Below are 13950 nucleotides of genomic sequence, written 5' to 3'. Positions count from 1 at the left end.
ACTGGACACAGCAGACCGGAGCAGAAGTGAGCGCTGGCGTCTCCTAGGAAGGAGATGGGGACCAGAGCTCACGGATCCATGGCTACACAAACATATGTTCTTACCAGAACTTCTGACTCCCACAGGCTGGCAATGCCTATCTTCCTCAGACTGGGAGCATTGTGTGAATAGATCTCACCTTTTAAAAGGAGCCCTCACAGCTGGCAGCTAATGAAACTCCTAAGGCAGCCCAAACACTGGACTGTCCTGACGACGTAGTGGAACTTTACTTTTCTCTTCCACTCCAGCAACCCAGACCTATTTCCAGGTTTCTTGCCTAATAAATAAGGAGAAAGACACTTTCTATAGTAACATTCCTTTTGATTATCACACTCTGACCAATCCTGCTCCTTAGTAGCCGCACTGCTACACTATGTATGTATGCATACAAACCAAATTTCAAATTGTTTTACTAGCTGGGCGTTGTGAATAGAAGTGTATGATGCTGACAAACACTTCCATTCACAACGCCCAGCTAGTAAAACAAGTAAACACGCCCAGATGTTACATACACAATACACGCCCAGTTGGAAATAAGAGAAAACACTCCCAGTTGCCCACTAGAAAGGCTCATTTGCATAAATATAAAATTGCTCATAACTTGGCCAAAAATGATCGTTTTTAAAAAAAAAAAAAAACTTTACTGTTCTCTACATTGCAGCGCCGATCACATGCAATAGGAGATAGGGATTTGATAATCTGGTGACAGAGCCTCTTTAACTGTATCTGCGTCCTGAGGACGTGAGGGCAGGCCGGGGGTGCCGCGAGTTGCGCAGGCTCCTTTTTTTCAGCCATGTGGCTGGGACCCTGATGGCAGTACCAGTAATACTGCCTTGATGGTAGCCCTGTGTGTGTGTGTGTGTGTGTGTGTGTGTGTGTGTGTGCGTGTGTGTGTGTGCGTGGAACTGTATAGTTATATTTATGTCACTGGTCCAGTATATGGAGGCATTAGGATACAGACACATATAGTAGTGCAAACCACGCCACTATTCTGTATTCCCACGAGTCAGCGCAGTTTTCAAATCATTCTTAATGTCCATGCATTTTTATGCAGACATTAACAGTCATTTTAAAACCACAATGATTTGTGCTAAATCTGCATGTACTACGTGTTGTACTGGACAATTGTTGTTACGGTCTGATTGTTTGCATTAAACCCGTGTTTCTCAAGGTGTGGTACACATCCTACAACAGGTACATGCTGCAACCACAAGGAATACGTGTTTAGCACAAACCATAATATGTTGCCCTACCGTTCAAGACTGATTTTTAATTTGTTCGCAGATGATTGATGTGTGAGCCGACATGCTTACAGAGTGACAGTAAGAACACACAGGGCGGATAAGCTGCGTAAAAGTACAAAGCGCATCCGTCCTAGAAACGGCAGGGAATTCCGCCCGAAAAACCGTACCAAATTGTGGGCAGTTTTTCAGGCGGAATCTCCACTGCAGAAATACTGCAGGAATCTTTTTTTATATACTTACAACCTGGGCGTCGCGTTCCTCTGCTCTGAGTACAGCCCGGCCTCCTGGATTGATGCTACTGCCCATGTGACTTTGATTGGCTGCAGCAGTCACATGGGATGAAACGTCATCCCAGATGGCCAAACTACACTCAGAGCAGTGGATCGTGTTACTATGACAACGATCGGTGGTAAGTATGAACCTTATTATTATTTTTCAACTTAAAAGGGATTTTTTTTTTACTGAATGGCGATTTTTCCGCTGCAAAAATCGCGACAGAAGAACTGCGGTTCTGCAGCATAAATTGACATGCTGTGGATTTAAAAAAACGCCTTCAGGTAAATTTATGAACGGTTTTGTTTGGGATGTATGGCGTTACCTACAGAGGGGACTGTATGGCGTTCTCTACAGGGGGGCTGTATGGCGTTATCTACAGAGGGGGCTGTATGGCGTTATCTACAGAGGGGGCTGTATGGCGTTATCTACTGGGGGGCTGTAAAAAAGGCACTATCTAAAGGGGGGGGGGGGTTGTGTGACACCCAGGGGAGGGGGGCCCCAGTCAAAAGTTTGCTATGGGGCCCAGTCTTTCCTAGTTACGCCCCTGGTGCAGAGGCCTGTTGTACATGTCTTTTATATCTCTATAGAGAGATGTCTTACAGCTGATAAGACAGCTGTCAATACTTCCAAAACCTGGTGGTCAATTTTATTTTTTTCTCTAATGCATTTAAAATGAATAAATGTAGCAAGTTTGCCAGTAGTCTTGATTAAAACAATCCTACCATTTTGTGTATACAGGTCCTATGCAGACCTATGTACTTCGGTGGTTACAGACTAAAAACAAACCCTGTGTGGACTGAATATGTGACTCCTGTAGTTTATATTTCCTCAGGATTAATACATGCAGACAGAATTATTCCAAGAGGTTATTTTTATAACCAGTCAAGAGACTTTTTCACTGCATTCAGCGAGCATAAAAAATTCTGAAGCCGCTATGTCTATCTTAGAAAAATATTGGACATTGCTTAAATGATGAAATAATATTAATCCAAAATAGAAGAAAGAGAAGCTGTGCCATGATGTATATTTATTTGGGTATGGCGTTCTTCTTTCTACTGATGGGTTTTGACGATAGAACTTCAGAATAGTCATAATAATATACGTGTTTTCTATGTCTCTTTGATGTTATCTTATCATTATCAAGATTATAAGAATGTCCTGGGCTGTATTTAAGGAGGGGCCATGAGCACAGCCATCCATTTTAACCAAGCAGAAAAATAGTTATATAGGAGAAACTTGAAAATGCTGGATTCCATGTGGTATATACAGTGCATTCGAAAAGTGTTCAGACCCCTCTCTAGAGAGACCTGATGGTCCCCATCCAACCTGACAAAGCTAGGTGTGCAAACCTTGTGGCATCATACCCAAGAAGACTGGAGGCTGTTATCAAACCTTGTGGCATCATACCCAAGAAGACTGGAGGCTGTTACCAAACCTTGTGGCATCATACCCAAGAAGACTGGAGGCTGTTATCAAACCTTGTGGCATCATACCCAAGAAGACTGGAGGCTGTTACCAAACCTTGTGGCATCATATCCAAGAAGACTGGAGGCTGTTACCAAACCTTGTGGCATCATACCCAAGAAGACTGGAGGCTGTTACCAAACCTTGTGGCATCATACCCAAGAAGACTTGAGGCGGTTATCAAACCTTGTGGCATCATATCCAAGAAGACTGGAGGCTGTTACCAAACCTTGTGGCATCATACCCAAGAAGACTGGAGGCTGTTATCAAACCTTGTGGCATCATACCCAAGAAGACTGGAGGCTGTTATCAAACCTTGTGGCATCATACCCAAGAAGACTGGAGGCTGTTACCAAACCTTGTGGCATCATACCCAAGAAGACTGGAGGCTGTTACCAAACCTTGTGGTATCATACCCAAGAAGACTGGAGGCTGTTACCAAACCTTGTGGCATCATACCCAAGAAGACTGGAGGCTGTTACCAAACCTTGTGGCATCATACCCAAGAAGACTGGAGGCTGTTATCACTGTCAAAGGTGCTTCAACTAAGTCCTGAGTAAAGGGTCTGAATACTTAGGGTATGTGCACACACACTAATTACGTCCGTAATTGACGGACGTATTTCGGCCGCAAGTACCGGACCGACCACAGTGCAGGGAGCCGGGCTCCTAGCATCATACTTATGTACGATGCTAGGAGTCCATGCTACTCCGTGGAACTGCTGTCCCGTACTGAAAACATGATTATAGTACGGGACAGTTGTCCTGCAGAGAGGCAGGGACTCCTAGCATCGTACATAACTATGATGCTAGGAGCCCGGCTCCCTGCACTGTGTTCGGTCCGGGACTTGCGGCCGAAATATGTCCGTCAATTACGGATGTAATTAGTGTGTGTGCACATACACTTATGTCAATGCAATGTTTTAGTTTTCCGTTTTCTAAAAATTAGCAAAGATTACTAACATTCTGTTTTCACTTTGTCATTATGGGGTATTGAGTGCAGAACGATGGGGGGAAACGTGATTTTTTTTTATTTTAGCACAAGACCTTAACATAACAAAATGTAAAAAAATGTTTAAGGTCTGAAGGCTCTCCGAATGCATTGTAACTGTACATGAATAGCTGTTGTTAACTTAGCACATTACAACAAAATATTGCAGCACAGTAATACAGATAATCACAAAAATCAACGGAATAAAAAAACTATTGTGACATCATCATAAAAAACATAGCATATAAATGTAGACAAAGATCATTGTGAAATCATGACAATAGAACACAACCTAGGAATAAAAACAAAAACTACTGTGACATCATAATATAGCACAGCCTTGGAATAAAGACAAACACTATTGCGATATATCATAGTAGAACACGTCATGTAAATTAATACACAGTCTATTGTGACACCATCAACATAGAAGACAACTATGGGCCACTTTCACATAGCAGCATTTTGGTTCGTCTTTTGCATCAGTATTTTTAAGCCAAAACTAGGAGTGGAACCTACACAGAGAAAAAGTATAATTGAAATATTTGCACCTCTTCAGTGTTTTGGACCCACTACCAGTTTTGGCTTACAAATACAGCACCGATGCAATAAAGACAAACACTACTGTGACATCATCTCAGTAAAACATGGGCTATAAATGAACAAACAGTATTTGTGTGATATAATCGAAATAGAACACAGCCTTAGGAATAACAAAAATCACAGTTTTGATTTCATAACTGTAGCGCCGGAGGCTGCGGGTCTCACTCACCCCATCAGACAAAAAATGGACAGAGGCAGCACTTCCAAAAAGCATCAGCAGTTTATTCACCCATGCAACGTTTCAGTCCAACAGGACTTCTTTCAAGCATACCTCATCGGGCAGCAGCTTGCTTTCCTCATCGCTGGCGTCTCCCTGCCCTGGGATGCTGCCACACTCTGCTCTCTCCTCCTACCCCGGCCTATGCCCGTAGGTTGCGCCCACCCCTTTCAGTTCTTAAAGGGCCAGTGCGCGCACCAGGAATATTGCCCTCAGGATATACCTGCACACCCAGGACTATCTAAGGAACTCTGCCTGAGCAATGTTATTTCTAACCCAGAGTTAGCCCAGTGGGTCCACATTCCCAGTGGACGTCACAATAACAATTAGGACAGTTTATTGTGACATATTCAAAATTAAAATTAAAGCATCCCTAACCTTTCCACTGACTTTTCAAAATAAGCTGTCATATGTGTGTGCGTGAGGAATAACACTATGACCATAATATGAGTGCATATGGTATTTTTTTTATGCAGTTTTCCCCATTGCGGGCCCTATCCTGAACTCTCAGTTTTCTCTGAGCTAGTGGATGGAGCCTAACTACTATCATGTCTTCTATACACTGCACATGTAAAAGAGGGAATCCTGCTCTCTCATCTCTAAGGGTATGTTCACACGGCAGCGTCCGTTACAGCTGAAATTACGGTGCTGTTTTCAGGAGAAAACAGCACTGTAATTTCAGCCATAATGGCATGTGCAGGCATCTTTCGCTGCGTCCATTACGGACGTAATTGGAGCTGTTTTCCCATGGAGCCCATGGAGAATGGCTCCATTTACGTCTGAAGAAGTGACAGGCACTTCTTTGACGCGGGCGTCTTTTTTACGCGCCGCCTTTTGACAGCGGCGCGTAAAAAAAATGACCGTCGGCACAGAACATCGTAAGACCCATTCATATGTATGGGCAGATGTTTGCCGACGCTTTTGAGCCACGTTTTCGGACGTAATTCTGGGCTAAAACGCCCGAATTATGTCCGTAAATAGTGTGTGTGAACCCAGCCTAACTTATCACATAAATAGAAGCTGTAGGTGCATGGAGGTCATCATACAGGAGTACTGAGCAGTGTAGCTGTGAATTCAGCACTGTGGTCAGATATAATACTTACTAGAAGCTGCAGTGTCTGTGTCTTTTACCTCTCTCTTGCTCTGCCCCTACTCACTCCTTTCCCTCTCCTCTGCATAGACTTCGATGGGCAGCTGTATCCTGATCCCTCAGTGATCTAATAGTCCGTCTTATCTTGAGGAGAGGGATTTAGCGGTAAATTGAGAGCGCAGGAACAGTTAGGAGGAAGGGGGAGGCATAAAGCCTGATAAGTGGAGAAAGTGTCAATTTTCTTTTTTTCTTTCTTTTTTTTTCTTTTTTTAATAATATGTTTTACAAAGTTTTGTATATTCGCTTTTACTATTGATTTATGCAAAGTTTGTTGAAAAGTTAGCGCTTACTTAATTTAAATAGAACCCAATTCTAAATGAATACACAGGTCTTGTGATATAATCAAAATATAGCACCACTTACAAGTGAACACACCAGCTATTTTGACATCATCACAATAGAACACAGCCTAGAAATGAAGACAAATACTATTGTAACATCACCACATTAGAAAACACGTTAAAAAATAAAGACTCAGACCATTATGACATAATCACAAAAGAACACCGTTCTAAATAAAGACAGTCTAGTGTGACACAGTTTCAGAATGGGGTACCTTGGGCCCACCAGAGAAAATAATTCTGTGGTCAGCTTAATCATTTATACAGAACATGTACATGTTCACTTTGAACTGCATTTTAGGAAGTCACATAATTAACAAGGTCTAATGAATTTTTTGTGAATTAACCCATAAAAAAAATAGTCCTTAGTATCAAGTAATTGCCTCTGAATAGTTTTAAATGTATTTGTTTTGTGCTGGTCCTTTGGGACCCTCTTATTGTAGGGACCCATTATTGTCCAGAGGATCGTCTGGTACTCTCAGAGTGCAGTCAAACGTGGAACATTTCGTTGCAGAAATTGTTTGTGACTGAAGATCAGTTCCATTCTTTTCTGCAGCAAAATCTGCCGCGTGTGACTGAACCCTTATAGCGATATATTCACCCAACAGGGGTGAATAAGATATGGATCGCACATCCACTTGTTATACATTGATCTATTGCGGCTAAGCAAAATTTATAAACATGAGGTTCTTAATAGACATTTTGATAAAACTGTATAAGCCCACTTGTCAATTCACGATGAGTAGGGTCCATACTCTATTAGGTGCAGTATTGCATTGCAACCAGTGCCGCTACAACACAGCACATGCAGGGGTAACCAGCGCTCCATCTATTTGGCTCAGGTGTTTTTAATTAGCGGAAGCTTGCATAAGGCTCTCTACCCGTTTGCTCTCAGTTTCTCTCTAGGACCACATGGAAAGGTAAGCTCCTTTGATCTGTTCACTTGGTTGTGGTGTTGTGTCTTTGTTTCTGTAGTGGGGGATGTGGCCCAAAGTCAAGGTGGCTTAGCCTGGGAGCCGCAGTTCTTTTGAGCCCCTGGGTTGCTCCCCCTGCAGTTTCAGGGTATGTTCACACGGCCTATTTACGGACGTAATTTGGGCGTTTTTCCCCCGAATTACGTCTGAAAATAGCGCCTCAATAGCGCTGACAAACATCTGCCCATTGAAAGCAATGGGCAGACGTTTGTCTGTTCACACGAGGCGTATATTTACGCGCCGCTGTCAAATGACGGCGCGTAAATAGACACCTGTCACTTCTTTGGCCGTAATTGGAGCCGTTATTCATTGACTCCAATGAATAGCAGCGCTAATTACGGCCGTAATGGACGCGGCGTTCAAGCGCCTGCACATGCCGGTACGGCTGAAATTACGGGGATGTTTTCAGGCTGAAACATCCCCGTAATTTCAGCCGTAACGGACGCCCTCGTGTGAACATACCCTTAGTGTTGCTCCCCCTGCATTTTTAGTGTTGCGGCGGCACTGGTTGTCATGTGATACTACACCGAATAAAGTAGGGACCCACTTAAAAGAGGTCGCCAAATAGTGGCAAGTGGGCTTATACAGTTTGATCAAAATCTTTACTAAGAACCTCATGTTAATATTTATACATTTTAATAGCAGTGGATCAATGTATAACAAGTGGATGTGCGGTCCAGGTATTTCTCTCTCTTTTGTTGGACTTATAGCCAGTGGCGTAACTACCGCCGTAGCAGCTGCTATGGGGCCCGCGGCATGAGGGGGCCCGTGTCGCCTGCCGGCACGGGCTCCCACCATGGCCGGAGGCTCTGCTAGCAGCCGCTATGGCTGCTACAGCGCGACGCCACTGAACACTATGGCAGAGCAGGGAGGTATCTCCCCGCTCTGCCATTAAACAAAAGACATGTATCCTCTATTCACAGGACATGGGATACATGTGTGATCGCTGGCATTGATAGGGGGAAGGGGGGACTGAAAGTCCCCTGAAGTTCTCCATCACAAACCTCGGACTTCCGGGGTCTGTGTCGGCAGCTCCGTAGAAATGAATGGAGCGCCGGTCGCGCGCGTTCGTATGCGTGACCAGCGCTCCTTTCATTTTTATTGAGCTGCGCAGACGCCAGAAGTCAGAGGTTAGTCATGGAAACTTCGGGGGGGGATGTATGGCGTTATCTACAGGGGGGGCTGTAAAAAAGGCACTATCTACAAGGGGAGGGTTGTGTGACACCCAGGGGAGGGGGGCCCCGAGTCAAAAGTTTGCTATGGGGCCCAGTCTTTCCTAGTTACGCCCCTGCTTATAGCGATATATGCTACGAGTTCTGGATCATCAAAAACAGTATTTCAAGATATTACCTGGCTACTGGACTGTAATGCGGTATGATGGAATGATAACATACTGGACTGGTAACATTTTAATAAATATGCAAGTAGTACTTGGGGTGGAGAACAGAATATGGGGTCACAGACTCTCCTGGCCCCTAATCTTTTAAGTTACTTCCGATACTTTTTTTTTTTTACAATCTGGGCAGCACTATTGTTAGCACTTTTGCCTTGCAGAACTAGGGGCCTTTGTTTAAATCTGACTAAAGCCCATATCTTCATAAAGTTTGTAAGTTCTCTACATTTGTGCCTGTTTCCTCTAGGTACTCTGTTTACTCTCCCACTTGAAAAACATTTCTTTTTAAAGTGGTCCTAGTGTGTGTGCTTGAAATAGAAATATTAAATAGTAAGCTTCACTGGGGACGGTGATAACTAATCGCAGGCCTTGATAAAAGGATTTTCCAACTTCTTAAGCTATGTCCATGCATGTTCTGCTAAATGTTAGATATATAGAGAAACTTGTATAGTATACCTAGGCATTCCTAAAATATAACAAATATCCATATTTAGCCCTCTTCTTAAAGGTACCTCTTACACCTCATTACATTTGAGGAAACAATTATGTTGGATGAACCCTACCATGAACCTTTCAGAAGAACATTGACTTATTACTATCATTGTCAGCACACTCAATACCCACAATACATTGGCGCAAATTATATTGTCAGATGTATTTGATAATCACTCTGCAACTTATTTTATGCATTTTTTATTTCAGTTATTTATAGGTTTTGGCTTCCCCTATGAAGGTCCAGCCCCCTTGGAAGCAGTTGCCAATGGTTGTGTGTTTCTGCAACCTCGTTTCAATCCACCACACAGTTCCCTGAACCATGAGTTCTTCCGTGGTAAACCAACCTCCAGAGAGGTATGAGACAGTAACTTTTAATTAAGATTGGTCATGATCTAAAAAATGACCAATACTTTCAGAAATTGGTTTATGTGATCTGACAGAGATTATCATTGTCTACGTGGAAAAAGTTTATATCGATTTAACCTCAAGCAGAAAATTGTGTTTTGCACAGCAGGCTTGGGGAATTAATCATAGCCACCTGACAAAAAATATAATTACTTCCGTTAATTAGACAAGATTTGCCACAGAGTTCTGATGAATAGAGGTGTCCGTCAGTAGCTGTCAGGGAATGAACAGGATTCACTAATGTTGACTCATTTTATCTGCACTATCGGAATCAGTTGATAGGGAAAAATTAAAACTGAAAAAGCAGGAGTTGTCAAGAATAAATGCTGGGAATTAAAAAAACATAACATTAACCTATGACTAAAGGTTGTACACGATCCTTTAATCCCAATGACCATAGCTCTTGGCCACAGCCAATAAGAGGCTAAGCATTGATATATACTAGTATATAAATATACAATCAGCTGTGGTAACACATGCTATGCCTTAAAATGATGTACCTCATGTTGTGCCATCAAATAATTTCTTACATTTGAGAACCCCCTAGACCCCCGTTAAAAAAAAAAAACTCTGGCCACATTTTCATAATTAGTCAAATTGACCTACTATGGTCCACATACCGGGGTCGTTAATTATTTAATTCTGGTTCCTCAAATTCAAGTTTCTAGGGTACTTTGTACACCACAGAAAATAACAAAGTGGCTGCCTGTTAGTGGGCTGTGTAGGAGAAGTTGCCTAAGTCTAGGGCTACATGGCGACTTTTTGTAGCGCCACTTTCAAATTGTAACTGTTGAGCAACTGCTTCAGTCTGCAAGAGTGAATGGAGTTGAATGCATCTTCTAGATTGCAGCTGTCAAATGGTTAAAATGCGAAAGTTACGCTACAAAAACTCACCCTATAGCCCTAGTGTCATGCCCATGGCCGTGGGCGATCAGGTTCACTCACCTCCTGACGCCCGCAGCCATGGAACTGTGAGCACTGGCCCCCATCTCCTCCTCAGGAGAAGCCAGCGCTTCCGCTTCTCCCGATCGGGTCCCGTAGGGTGCGCGCACGCTCGTGCCCGCTTTTAAAGGGTCAGCGTGCACACCTGAAGTTAATGTCAAAATTAGCCCATGAGTACCCTTCACTATAAGAAGGGCTCAGCCCCTTCCTCCCATGCCTGAGCATTGTCTTCGTACCCAAAGTTTGTCTAAGCAAATGGTCTCCTAGTGTTTCCCAGTTCCCAGTGTTCCCCTTTCCTGTACCTGTTCCTGTATGCTGTGCTATCTTGATTTAGTGCCGTGCTGAGCTGAAGTCGTGCTGTGCTGTATACCACGCCTGTCCTGCTACACCACGCTTGACGTTTGCTTGTTGCCTAGTCCCAGCCGAGCCTGTCTCACTACTGTCCGAGCTGCCACAGGTACACTATACGAACTATAGACTGTGACCTGCGTCCTGTTGGCCAGCTGCCATACCGTCAAGGCGGTACGGACGAGTGGGTCCACATACCCAACGTGACACCTAGCCTTATGGATCTCCCTTCTCTGACATTATTTAGTTCTTTGCAGCTGTTGACTGAGGCTTCTCATCACAGATTTCCTGCTCTGCCCACCCCCTGCCTGTTCTCTACACATTATACTGGTAATACTGTCACGGCTATAGGATATGTGGACCCACTAGGCCCCTGTAGCGGAATAGCAGCTGGCCAAACAATAGCCAATAACAGACTTTAGGACAAGAGTACCTGGATAGATGATTTGGCAGACACCTGGCGTAGCAAATGTGGCATAGCAGACATGAGACACAGATGACACGTGACACAGATGACACGTGACACAGATGACACATGACACAGATGACACGTGACACAGATGACACGTGACACAGATGACACTTGGCACAGATGTCACTTGACTACACTGGAGCAGACACAATTATGGGATACAGAGTATGGGAACAAAGAATACAGGATGCAACTAAGGGACCATTTGCAATAACGAACATGGGCAGACACAACAATGCTGAGGCAAGGAGGAAGAGGGCAGATTCCTTTTTATACAGAGGGTGAGTAGGGATTGGATAGGGAGCTTAATTCTGGTACGCACACTGGCATTTTAAGGCCGGTATCAAGCACGCGTGCGCACCCTATGCACAGCAACAGCAGCTGAGGACAGTCTTGTGTGTCGGCGACTCAGAGTAGGGAGATACCGGCAAGAGCTCACAGGCCTGCGGTCGTTGGCGGGTAAGTAATGACGACGATCCGCGACTGCGGCCATTACCGTAACCCCCCTCTTCTTAGGTCCAGAGCATGAGAGGAATTTTCTGATGAGAGCTGGAGCATCCACATTCTCTTCGGGCGCCCACGACCTCCCTTTAGGACAAAACCCTTTCCAGTCCACCAGGCAGAAGATCCTCCCCCTACCCCCTTGTAATCCAGAATCTCTTTTACTTTAAAGATGTCAGGAGAACCGCAGGTAGCAACTGTAGAACAAGGGGATTTGCTGAATCGATTCAGGACCAGAGGCTTTAGGAGGGAGACATGAAATGAGTTGGGGATTTTGAGGGTAGAAGGTAGCCGAAGCTTATAGGATACAGGGTTTATCTGTTGCAAAACCTCGAAGGGACTGAGAAATCCGGGAGCGAATTTGTGGGAAAGGATCTACAGGCTAATGTTTCTGGAGGAATTTTTGCTCTCCTATCTGCATATCTGTTCATGCAATCCACAGCCTAAAGGATCACAGTCTTAGTTTGCTGGCAGATGTGAAGAAAACCTCAGAAGGAAAAATTGGTTGCAGGCACTTGAGAAGTAGCTGGCACAGGAAGAGGAACACGTGGATGTTGACTGTACACAATAAAGATTGGAGAATAAGCAGAAGATTCACTAGTATGATTGTTGTAGGAGAATTCGGCCCTTGGCAGAAACTGTACCCAATTGTCCTGTTGAACTGAAATTAAATGTAGAAGATAATTCTCAAGTAACTGTTTTATTATTTCAACTCGGCCATTAGATTGCAGGTGATAAGCGGCAGAAAAATCTAATTTCACATCCAAGAGTCTACATAGGGCTCTCCAGAGTTTAGATGTGAATTGTACACCCCGATCTGACACAACATGGAGTGGGAGACCCTGCAAATAAAAGATGTGCTGGATGAACAAACTTGCCAGATGAGGAGCAGAGGGAAGGAACGAAATGTGCCATCTTGGAGAAGCGGTCCACCATGACCATGAGAGCGAAGTACATCCAGAAGAAGGGGAGATCAGTAATAAAATCCATGGCTATGTGTTGCCAGGCACATCAGGAACTGGCAGAGGTAGGAGCAGGCTAGCAGGTTTAGAATAAGTAACCTTGTTTTGGGCACAGTTCGTACAGGAAGAAACATAGTCCAAGACTTATTTTGGTAGCGTGGGCCACCAGTAGTGACGGGCAATAAAGGCCCGAATTTTACGAACACCAGAGTGCCCGGCCAGCTTGGAATTATGTCCCTAGCAAAGAATTCTTCTCCTGTCAACAAGACGAACAAAAATCTTTCCAGCTGGAATGTCCTTGATTTGCAGAGGGTTAACAGCACTAATCCTATAAGGATCAATAACATGTTAAGGACTTTCTTCAGAGTCATTAGTCTTAAACGAGCGGGACAGAGCATCTGCTTTAATGTTTTTGTCCGCAGGACAAAAATGAAGCAGGAATTGTAATCTGGCGAAGAACAAAGACCACCTGGCTTGACGTGGTTTCAGTAGTTGTGCAGACTGTAGATAAGTAAAATTGTTGTGATCTGTGAAGATGATGAAGGGATAAGCAGCCCCCTCCAGCAGGTGTCTCCACTCTTCTAAGGCCAACTTGATGGCGAGTAATTCTCTGTCCCCAATAGAAGAGTTGCGCTCTGCAGGAGAGAAGAGTTTGGAGAAAAATCCACATGACACTGCCTTACCCTTGGAATTTATTTGAAACAAGCATGCTCCAGTACCAATGGAAGAAGTGTCAACCACCAATGAAAATTGTTGTGTCACATCAGGATGATGAAGAACGGAAGCAGAGGTGAAGGCGCTCTTGAGGTTGGATAATGCGACTCTGCCTCAGGGGTCTAGTCCTTAGCGTTCACGCCCTTCTTGGTAAGAGAAGTTAGTGACAAGAAATTTGGGATGAATTGTCGATAAAAATTTGCGAATCTTAGAAATTTCTGTATGGCTTGGAGCACTTGAGGACATGGCCACTCCAAGACGGACTTCACTTTCTCTGGATCCATTTGTAGACCATTCACAGAGATGATATAGCCCAGGATGAGCAAAGATTTTTTTTCAAATACGCACTTCCAAAGTTTAGCGTATAAGCTGTTACCCCTTAACCGCGACAGATCAGGTGAGAAAATCAAGATGTCGTTC

The 13950-nt window shown here is 44.0% G+C and overlaps 1 protein-coding gene across 3 annotated transcripts in view; it reads left to right on the top strand.

Moving 5' to 3' along the window:
* The window catches only part of MGAT5B (alpha-1,6-mannosylglycoprotein 6-beta-N-acetylglucosaminyltransferase B), an 83967-nt gene that overhangs the window by 57293 nt on the left and 12724 nt on the right, over positions 1 to 13950 (top strand). For all 3 annotated transcript variants that reach the window (XM_075846311.1, XM_075846310.1, XM_075846312.1), the window contains exon 14: positions 9394 to 9540. In XM_075846311.1, coding sequence (XP_075702426.1) covers positions 9394 to 9540 — 147 coding nt within the window. The remainder of the gene's footprint in view (positions 1 to 9393; positions 9541 to 13950) is intronic.

The sequence above is a fragment of the Rhinoderma darwinii genome, chromosome 13, assembly GCF_050947455.1.
Source record: "Rhinoderma darwinii isolate aRhiDar2 chromosome 13, aRhiDar2.hap1, whole genome shotgun sequence".
NCBI classification, from domain to species: domain Eukaryota; kingdom Metazoa; phylum Chordata; class Amphibia; order Anura; family Rhinodermatidae; genus Rhinoderma; species Rhinoderma darwinii.
This window is presented reverse-complemented; position numbering and strand designations above follow the sequence as displayed.